This window comes from Nicotiana tabacum, chromosome 14 (assembly GCF_000715075.1).
Source record: "Nicotiana tabacum cultivar K326 chromosome 14, ASM71507v2, whole genome shotgun sequence".
Lineage (NCBI taxonomy): Eukaryota > Viridiplantae > Streptophyta > Magnoliopsida > Solanales > Solanaceae > Nicotiana > Nicotiana tabacum.
This window is the reverse complement of record NC_134093.1, coordinates 21927339-21938442: the sequence shown is the minus strand read 5'-3', so window position 1 is coordinate 21938442 and position 11104 is coordinate 21927339. Positions and strand designations below refer to the sequence as shown.

Here is an 11104-nt window from a genome sequence, read left to right as displayed (position 1 = left end):
TTACCGTTGTCCTTCTTAGGAGGCATATTCGTACCTACATAAGTTGACATTAGTCACTAGTGAAAGTATTGAATCATTTCAAAACATGGTATTGCGACCCAACACTTAAGAGTTCATCACGTGATCTTCAACAATTTGTGAGGCTACTCAGACTTCACCTCTATATTTTAGCAAGAGAATCAAGCAATGACATAAGGATGTTTCCTACAATGGCGAAGCATATGGCTACCGGTGAGCCACCCCACACTTAAAATTTCAAGTGGTACAAGGCTACATAGCACTATTATTACAATCCCGTAGACTCGGGCTCCAATGGGGACAAAGAATGCATTTGAGGCATTTTGACAAACACTTAGCATGCACTAGTGCCATGGAAGTGCTTGTAGGAATGAGGGATTATCTCACCCTCCCAAATCGGCTTGGGAATTCTATGCTCCCACTTTTGTACACAACAACAATACCATTCCTATAGGGTTTATAGGGTTAGGACAAACAAGTGCATTGTTACTATGAAGAACAACCCCAAAAGTTATCCAATTTCATTACTTTCCACAATTCGAAATTTGACAAAGAAAGGAGTTAGAAACCATACCTTAGACGCTTATGAGGGGAAATTGCTCTTCAATTGATGTTGCTAGTGAGTGAAGGAGTGGGTAAATTTGGCGGGCAATGGAGTTTGTGTGTGTGTGTTTAACGGAGTTTGTGTTTTTGTTTTGAGATAGGGGTTAAGGCTTGTAGTGTTTTGTTTTAATGAAGTTGTGTGTGTGTGTAGTGTTTTAAACCGGTGGGGATTAAAAAGAAAAAAACAATTCACAACTTACCTGACCTCGCGACAGAACTGTAACGTGAGGCATGCAACGAGCTCAAGCGGGCTATAGGTCGCACGGCGCCAGGCTCAACGCGAGCTCAAGTGCGCTATAGGTCATGCGGCTTCCAGTAGAATCTTATGCATACAAAACATTGGACTGATACCCTTTATGTCTGTAATGGTCCATCCAATTATAGTCTTGCACTCTTGTAGAACCTGCAAAAGTTGTTCTACCTACACATCTACCAAACAGGATGAGATAATAACATGCAATGTCGAACTAGGTCCCAAGAAAGCATACCTAAGGTGGGATGGCAAGGGTTTCAGATCCAACTGTGGTGGCTCTTCGATTGATGGCTTAGCTGGAGGGGTCTTCCTTTTTTCTAAGTGTAAAGGCTCAAATTCGAGCTCTCTTTTCCAGTACCCTTGGACTTCAAGGGACAACACCCACTATGCCAAATTCTTGCCATCTACCTCTTCTAGGTTCATCAGGAAAGCTGGTAGGGGGTCTTTTGCATTCAGTGCCTCGTCTTCCTCCTCCAAAATCACATCCACGGCTTCTATCAGAGAGAGCAGTTAGCAAACTCACTGGGTCGCTGCATAGACTTCTGCACATTGAATGTTATCTCTTCATCATTCAGTCTTATCTTTAGCTCCCTAGTTTCACAATCAATCAGAGCTCTCCAAGTGGCCAAGAATGGCCGCCCCAAAATTATGGGAATCTCCTCGTCAACCCGGAAGTCCAGAATGACAAAATCTGCTGGAAACACAAACTTTCCAACTTGCACAAGTACATCATCAAGTATACCTGATGGCCTCTTCACCGTTCGGTCGACTAGCTGTAGTAACATTGATGTGGGTCTTGCTCTTCCAATGCCTAACCTTTTATAGATAGCTAATGGAATCAAGTTTATGCTTGCCCCCAAATCACATAATGCTTTAGAAAAAGCATAGCTGCCTATTCTGCATGGGATTGTGAAACTCCCTGGGTCGGCTAGCTTCTCAGCTATGGGTCTCGTCATGATAACACTACAGGTCTGAGTTAGAGTAACAGTTGCCAAGTCTTGAAAGTCGAAATTGCGAGACATCAGGTCCTTCATCATTTTTGCATAACCAGGCATCTCCTTCAAGGCATCAATCAGTGGAATGTTCACTTGAATCTGCTTCAGCATTTCCATGAATTTCTTATACTGCTCATCCTTCTGATATCTACAGGAAGGGTACTGGCGGTCGCTTCTTTCCTGTGACTTGAGTTCGATCCTGCTCAGGCACTTTTTTTACTGCCTTCTCTTGCACTTTTTCAGTCTCCTTTGCAACCTCTTTTTCCTTGTTTATTTCCTCCTAGGCTTGTTGGATTCGTACTTCTGTTAATTCAGTTGACTCATCTACTTCAATTGGAACTGGCACGAGTATCTTAGTTGGTCGGCTTTTGTGAACAATTTCTTACTCTAGGTCAAGATCTCTACCATTTCTCAGACTCACCGCCATTAGCTGCTTCGGGACCTGCTCTTTCGAATTGACATGTGTGTCTGCAGGTAAAGTCCATTGGGGGCAATTTTTCAGAGCCATAGATATCTGCCCTAATTGAATCTCAATGCCTTTTATCGCCGAGTCATATGCTTCAACCTTCTCTTGCATTTTTCCATTGGATGCAATCAGTTGTTGCAGTATTCCTTTAATTTCAGACAACCATCATCTTGTCTTACTATCTGTTATTGTTGAGGCTGTTGATAAGCCAGCTGCTGATTTTGCTGATTGTATCCCTGTTGCCTTTGGTAAGGCCCGACTTGACCCTGTGGCCGCATAACTCCAGGATTGTTGTTGTTATTGTACTGTTGTTGTGCTGGTCTATACTACTGATTCTGCTGACCCCAATTCTGACCACCTTGCCTCTGGCCTCCATAATTGCTGACATATTTCATATTCTCTTGGTAGCTTTGATTGTCACTTTCATGTTCACTACTCCATGAACACACATATGGTTGGTTAATGCATAGTGTACATAAGCCGCCATTAGTCGTGTCAACTATCTGTACTTGCTTCTGGCCTGATTCATCAATCTTTTTGGTGAGGATACTCATTTGCGTCATCAGCGTGGCCATATTCTCGGCTATGGGGTTGTTTGGGTCCAAAGCTACTGAGTGAACTACAGAGGTGATTGTAGTGTCTCTTGTCATCCATCCTGAGTTTTGAGCCATTTTATCGAGCATGACCTTACACTCTCTAAATGATTTGCTCAAAAATGCTCTACCTACTGAAGCATCAATGTTGGCCTTCAAGCTATCTGCCAATCCCATGTAAAACCTTTGTCCCAACATCTGATCTGGAATGCCATGATGTGGACACTTAACTAGCATCCCTTTGAACCTTTCCTACGTTTCTTATAGTGTTTCAGTTGGTTTCTGCCTGAAGCTCAATATCTCATCAACTTGCTTGGCAGTTTTATTGGGTGGGTAGAATATTTTCAAAAACTCCTTGACTAATTCCTCCCAAGTGGTGATGGAGTTTGTGGGAAGCGAATTGAGCCAAGTCTGGGCTTCTCCAGTCACCAAGAATGGAAACAATAACAGTCTGATTGCTTCCGGTGTCACATTCGGTTACCTTTGAGTGACACAAATTGATAAAACGTTTTTCAGATGATGCTGTGGATCTTCAATGTATACCCCAAAAAATAGTCCCTTGTTCTGCAGTAGATGTAGCATGTTGTTTGTGATTTGAAATAACTCCGCTTGTATCTGAGGGACTGCAATTGCGGTTGCCAAATTTTCAGCTGTGAGTTGTGCCTAATCATACAAGGCCGCTTTTGGCACAAGAGGTGCCACACCCTGATTGTTCGGGTCATTCCCATTGTTTCTATTGTTTGGGTTGTCTATTACGTCACCCATATCTAGTTCGATTCGTTCTGTTGTCATTTGTCCTTCTTGTTTGCACGATTAAATGCCTTGAAAGCTTTCTCAGGATCAGATAATGCTTCAAACAATTGACCAGTTCTTGAGGAGTTTCTAGGCATGCACCTGTAACACACAAGACTAAAAATATTAGAGTTTCAATATAATGAATTTCAATTCGAGAAATCTGAATAAACTACAAATTCTAACAATTCTGTTCGCCGTAATTAATAACACCGTTAATTCTACGGCAACGACGCCAAAATTTGATCACACCCAACTATGCCTCCTAAGAGGTAAAACGGTCGTTGCAAATATAATATGGTTTACAAGTCCGGTGTCGAATCCCACAAGGAATTAACCTACTAATTACAACGACTAGTTTCGCACGAATTCAAGTATTCAACCTTCAGAAATATTAAATAACTATTTGAATGTTTACAAACTAAGAGCAAAATAATTAAAAAGCAGTAATTTATAACTAATAAAGGTAATGTTGTGGAAAAGATTTGGAAAAGTCTAGGGTTATGATTTTCCCTATTGTCGCAATCCTCCCGGCAACGTTTTCTATAAATTCGCCTAAGTATTCTCCATCGATCGTGATTACTTTGGGTGTCGTAATTCTCTTCCGAGTAACTATCATTATTTACTAGATGTATTCTTTCGAACTACGCTAGCTGGCTCTAATTCACCGCTCACTATGATCGCACCAAGGCTTCGTTATTCCTAATCCCACCTTTAAACCCTCCGTATTGATTCCTCACATACATTAGGAATGATATTTTTCAAAATTACCTAAATATGTTCCATTTCCCAAGCAATACACACTAAATAGGCACAATCGATTGAGAGTTCTTCAATCAAGCATAATATAAACGTAGTTGAACAAGTATAGAAAAATCAAAGGCAAATCTATATTAAACGTAGTAGAAAATCATCGTCCAATAGTTTCCATCAAACCCTAGATTAGAAAGTTTAGCTACCTATAAATACATCAACAATCATCATGAAATTTAAAGACATTAAACTTCAAAGTACAGAGATAAACGAAGGGAATTGTCGGTTGATTCTTGCTCTACTGTGCTCTGCAGCCTTTACTTCTTCAAAGATAGTGTCCCACCCTAGATTAACTCATTTGGGAAATATTTATATGTTAGGGCCAAAATTCCCCAGTCCAAATCCGAGTCGGAGTCTTTTAACCCGAGACTTTTAATCACCTGGCTATAGACCTCGTGAAGCCTAGTCTGTAGCGCAGTCAAGCTGGGTATAGACCTCACGAGGCCTGGTCTATATCGCGGTCAAGCTGGCTATAGACCTCGTGAAGTCTGGTCTATAGCGTGGTCAAGCTAGCTATAGACATCACAAAGCCTGGTCTATAGCGCGGTCAACCTAGCTATAAACCTCGCGAAGCCTGGTCTATAGCGTAGTCAACATGGCTATAGATTTCGTGAAACCTGGTCTGTAGCACGGCTTGGGTACTTGATGCTTGTGCGCTCTTTTCTTACATTTTTGTCCTCTTTTTGTGCAACTTTTATTCAACTATTTCTTTCGATGTTCCTACATATAAAACAACATAATTTACCTCAAATATCGTACCATAAATCACTAAACCAACAAAATATAGGACGAGTAATGTCCTAAAGGTATAACATTTTAACCCAACATCAATCTGTACATGTAGTTAACTCATCTTGCCTTTGATAAGATATCTTTCTCATTTTAATGTTCACCTTAGAATTAATTAATCTCAGGATTACTAACCCACTCAATATGGGATAAAATCGTATGCAATTGTGGAACTAATTAGTCCTGAAATTGCTAATTTCAAATTAAAAATTTAATCAAACACAAAATAAATAATATTGTCCAGAATTATTATTCGTGGTTCCACACGTACCAAATGACCCCTAAGGAACTGTGACAAAGACATTAATTTATGTGAGATTGATTTAACTAAACACTTTTTTTGTTTACATCCTCTTAACTTGGATACATTTGCAGTCCTTATCAATGAAATCGCAATGACCAGAAAGTACAAAAAAAGAGGACGGAGAAAAAAATCAAAACGACAAAAAATGAAAGAAGAAAAAGTAAATTTGTAAACAATGATGTTAATAAAATTTTGAAAATTCTCAAGATTATAAATAAACGTTTTTTTATAGCAGTAATATTAGAACAAGCTGAACTATTTCACCAGTACCACAGACTGATAATTTTACTCGCAAAGACTTAGCAAATGAAAACCAATAGAAGCTCCCATTTGAACATAGATTTTGACTTTTATTTTATCAAAAAAAATTAAAAATATTATTTGTTTATGAAATACGATTATGTTTTGGAAAAAAAACTTCAAAAATCATCAAGTTTCCAAAAACTAATTTAGGATAGTTTTTGGGTAAAATATTTTTTTTAACTCACAAAATTTTAACTTTTTTTCAAATAAAATACGCGTTTAAACACCATTTTAACATTTACAACATAACTTCACAAATATTTTTTCAAGTTTCAATCAAATTTACGTGCTAAGAAAGTCAATTAAACAGAGAAGTCAAGTTTGACGGTTCCACAATAATGTTCAAGACTAAAATAAAGAGGAAATATATATATGTACATAGGAAATGCATATAGTCAGAAATAATAAATATAGTCCATGTTCACATTATCTTCAATGACAACCACCCATACACCCTTAAAAACCCAACCTTCCTTTTTTTCTTTTTCCTTTTTCTCACTTACACACCTAATTTAATTTTCTAAAACAAATTGAAGAAGAAATAATAGAAAGTTCAAAGTAAACATAGGGAAATTAAAGATATTTTTTCTAACTTGAGCTTGTTGGTTCAATTCTTCTCATTTGCGTTCCATGCTTGAGGTCTTCATCATGGTAATAAGCAAATCCACCATGTCGGGTCAGATCCATACCCGCCATCTCATCCTCAGAAGAGATCCGAAGAAGTTTGAACTTATGAAGAATATAGAAAAGTGGACCCATTGTAGCCGTGACCCACCCGAATATCACAAGAATCTGGATTATATGTGCCCCGAGTAGCTTTCCTCCCCCACCCATGAATAACCCGTGAGGTCGACCCGGTCTACCCGGGTAAACTTGATCCACATAGCTTCCCTTAGCAAATAAGGCAGTGAAAATTATACCCCATGCACCACAACCACCATGAAGTTGTGCTGCTTCAAGTGGATCATCATACTTAAATATCTCCGCTAACTTGTTACAACCAATTAAAACTAAAGCCGCCACGAAACCGCAAATGATCGCAGCCCACGGCTCCACCACGGAGCACCCGGCCGTGATTGCTGCAAATCCGCCTAATAGTCCGTTACACACATCCGTCACGTTCCAATGACCCGAAAGAATCCTCTTACCGAAGAGCGTGGTTAGGGCCGCGGTGCAACCCGCTAAGGTGGTGGTCACCGCGGTACGGCCCACAGCGCTCCATTGACCATAATACCCTCCACTTGTACCATAAGTGACTAGAATCTTATTAAATGAACCCGGGTTAAACCCGTACCATCCGAACCACAACAAAAAGGTACCTAGAACCACAAGCGAAGCGCTATGCCCACGGAGCGAAACGGACCGACCCCCATGATCGAACCGCCCGATTCTCGGACCTTCAATAAAAGCCCCATAAAACCCGGCTATCCCACCCACCATATGAACCACACCCGACCCGGCAAAGTCGATAACACCAGACTCGAATAACAAATTTGAATTAGTCGGGCTGGCCCATCCATCCGGGGCCCAAAACCAATGAGAAACAACCGGGTAAACAAAGCCGGTAAGAAAAGAAGAGTAAATCAAATAAGCCACAAACTGAGTCCTCTCGGCTATAGAGCCGCTAGTTATCCCAGCGGCGGCTATAGCAAAAGCCCATTGGTACAGAAAATTACTGTAATCAAAAGAAGTAGAAGGGATCTCCTTAAGCCCAAAGAAGTGACGCCCAATGAAGCCGTTAGACGGCCCGCCCCAAGCGAAAGCGAAGCCGAAAAGATAGTAAAAAAGCCCACCAGCCGCAGCGTCAAGAACATTAGTAAGCATGATGTTCATTGTATTCTTTGCGCGGACAGAGCCCGCGCAGAGCATAGCAAAGCCGAGCTGCATGGAAAAAACAAGGTAAGCCGAGAAGAGGAGATAAGTTGAGTCGATAGCGTAGCCGGTATCAACAAACTTGTTGGATACATCGGAAAATTGGCTACAGATATAAGTGGCGGCGGCTACGGCGTCGGTGGTGTTGGGTCCGAGGAATGGAGCCAGTTGGTTCACTTCACAAGCCATGACGGCCCGTGGTTTTTAGGGTGGGGTGGGGTGGGGGTGAGAGGGGGTTGGGGTTAAGGAAGAAGAAGGAGGAGAGATTCAATGGAATCTTGTTGATAAGTTGAAGGTGGTGATAGCCTATTAGAATACTGTTTTATAGAGAAAATCAAAGAGAAGTTTGACTTTTCTTTGGAGTGGTTTTTGGGTATTTTTAGTTGGAATTTTATTAATTAATAATTAATGATCTAATAACAGAAATAATTTTAATGTGTCGTTTAATAGTGACAATGGTACCGTGTGATACATACCTAAGCTAGCTCGGACTCTTCACTTTCAGTGCCGCACTCATATCGACACAACGTGAGTGTGGGATTCGTGTCGGATCTGATCAATCGATTTTGGGTACTTTAATCTAAATCAACGGAGAAGACATATACAATAATTTTTGAAAACAAATCAAAAGCTAAGGTAATATGAAAAAAAATAAAATACCTTGTATATATAAATTTCTATGTCAGTCCTTTTACTTTTATCTCCTTCTAAAATTTTACTCTTGTTCAATATTTTCTCCTTCTCGGAATACTTTGTAAGTTTTCCACATAATGTCTCATAATCTAGACATATTTTTATAACTCTGTTTTAAAATAATTAAATTATTTTTAGTCGAATTCTCGCACCCGTATCTGTACCTGGATCTATACCCCCGGATCTTTAAATTTAGATTATGAAAGATCTAATCTCTAGATCCGCACCCGTATCGGACACCCGTACCCAAGTCCGAGCAACTTAAATACCAACTGGAGTAATGGGTACGTCAAGATGGTAAAAATAGTAAATTCTAGAACTCCATAAGTGTCATATAACGAGAAATAAATAAATTTTCAGATTTAGAATGGCACAGGAAGATTCCATCGCCTAAATTCTTGTTACCGTTTGGAATACTGAATCTTAATTTTTGAACTATTGATAAAATAAAAAAATTTGTATAAAGAGTACGGATAAACTTTTTTATAACAATATTATTTGTTATGATATTTTTTGATTTTTATAATGATTGATTGTTATACAGATATAACAATATTTAATGTTTAAATATATTTTGGTTGTTATAAACAAAAATTATTCAAAAATAAATTCGATTAGTGTTACACATAATAGATAAAAAAAAATATTCAAAACTAAATACTCAAAAGATATGTAAATTTTACTAATTAAATATTAAAGAAAGCTAATATATTATTAATAAATTAGTAATAAATGTACAAAGATTTAAACTCTAAAACATACATTTTAAAGCTACTAGAAGATTAAATTATTTCAAGATTGATGAAAAAACTCTATAATTGTAGCTTGTTCCGTAGATTACAGTTTCTTGCTAACAATATAATGCTTGAATTAACGAAGATTTGTGTCCAAACTTTTAGCAATAACTAATAGTAGCTTTCCATTGAAGGCAATCTAAGAGGTTAACAGTTGAATCTTCTATCTCGGTCCAAGTAGCATTAGGTTGAGGTCAAAATCTTTAAACTTATTATTGGTGATCTTATTAGAGATTCTATATGGATGTTATAGAGGAGTAAATTTATAACGAGTGTACTGCTATAAAGATGGATATTGTTTTTATAGGTAAAAAAGTTATTATAGATAGGTAAAGTATAACATAAGAAGTCGGTTTCGAGAAAAACATGGTTTTTATAGCGAATGGTGCTATATGAGCATGTAGTTATTGTTATTAAACTGTATTTGTAAAATAATTCTGGAGAAGATAAAATAACATATAAACATAAATGTAAAAGAAATAGAATTTAATCCGATCCCACTGAATTCACAGTGTTTGTAGTTAAAACAATGCAGAAGAAAGGAGGAGAAGTCAGAAATTCGTATGGAAAATCTGAGAGAATGGACTGGTATTTATAGCCAATGTTGAGCTCAAACTGAAGAAGTGCAACTCTTCAAAACTTAAGAGGTGCAACTCTTCAAATCCGAAGAGGTGCAAATTGTTTCGCCCATATTGTAAATGTCTTTTACAAAAAACGTAAATTTGGTCTAAAAAATTAATCAATCAATCGTTTGACCGAAGCCGAACCGAGCGACGACGACGACGACGGCGGCTCGAGACTTGCCTTCTTCTTAACTCTTTAAGAGCTAGAAGAAGTGCAATTGTATATATATACCCATCAAAACCTTTTCCTCTTCCAATACGGGACAATGTACCTTTGTCAAGGAGAGAAACTCAAATATTTTTAATTTCCCTCCATTTTCCATTCACTCTCTTTTAAGCTACATTTAAACTTAAAACCCCAACAGTTATAGAGACGCATAACTGTATATTATTAAAAAAATGATGTAATAATTTTTAGTCACATAATCATTTTTTTCCAACTGAAACACATATCCGTTTCATATCTTCAATTTTCCAAATACTCTTTTTCATATTTATCTCGACTTCAAATAGTCTTTTTACTTTTCAAGGCAGAACTAATTAAACAACGAGGTAGCTACGACGTAGTTTTTCCCTTCAAATTTCCAGTTAAAAAATGCATGTTTTCTCTCCTTTTTCTTTCAATTGCTTTTCTACTTTATTTGGCAATTAACTCAAATATTACTCTAAAATCTCAATTTAAAAAATCCTATGATCACAGTCTTTCCATATATTACTAGAAACTAGAAAATTGAACTCACAATCTTTATTCATGTTTTGTTACTCAGATTGTAATTAATTACTTACTTGGGAATATTTCATTTTCTCTCCGACATGGAACTCAACAAAAGTGATTGTGAAAGAGAGATTTATGGAGTGAAGCAAGCTTCTAAAGCCCTTTTCACTTATGTCAATACCTTATTGTTTATTTATATTTTTCATCTGATCTGTGCTATTTATTTGGGGCTTGAAATCAGAGTCGTAAAGTTCTTTTTATATTTTGAATTTGAACTCGAAATCTCTAATTAAAAAAAAAATTATCACTTTATCGCAATCTTTGGTGGTCTCAAACCTCAATATCATATCATTCTTTAAAAGGATTTCGTAACAAATAAAGTTTCTATACCATTAGCTCATTCGTTTTACTTCCATTTCCTATAATTTATAATATAAGCATATCATTTCCAAATTTGTATAATAAGCAGATAATCTTT

At 37.6% G+C, this 11104-nt stretch overlaps 1 protein-coding gene and 1 non-coding gene across 2 annotated transcripts; one reads left to right on the top strand and one right to left on the bottom strand.

The window, feature by feature from the left end:
• The first annotated feature begins 3136 nt into the window (after nt 1-3136).
• Nucleotides 3137-3243, top strand: LOC142169298 (small nucleolar RNA R71). The gene has a single exon (XR_012699006.1). It is a non-coding gene; the product is annotated as a small nucleolar RNA R71 (small nucleolar RNA).
• Nucleotides 3244-6321: 3078 nt separating this feature from the next.
• LOC107824732 (ammonium transporter 1 member 1) lies at nt 6322-8115 on the bottom strand. Its single transcript, XM_016651534.2, has one exon. It carries the CDS (start codon nt 7988-7990, stop codon nt 6518-6520), a length of 1473 nt encoding a protein of 490 aa, XP_016507020.1. The 5' UTR covers nt 7991-8115; the 3' UTR covers nt 6322-6517.
• Nucleotides 8116-11104: the final 2989 nt, after the last annotated feature.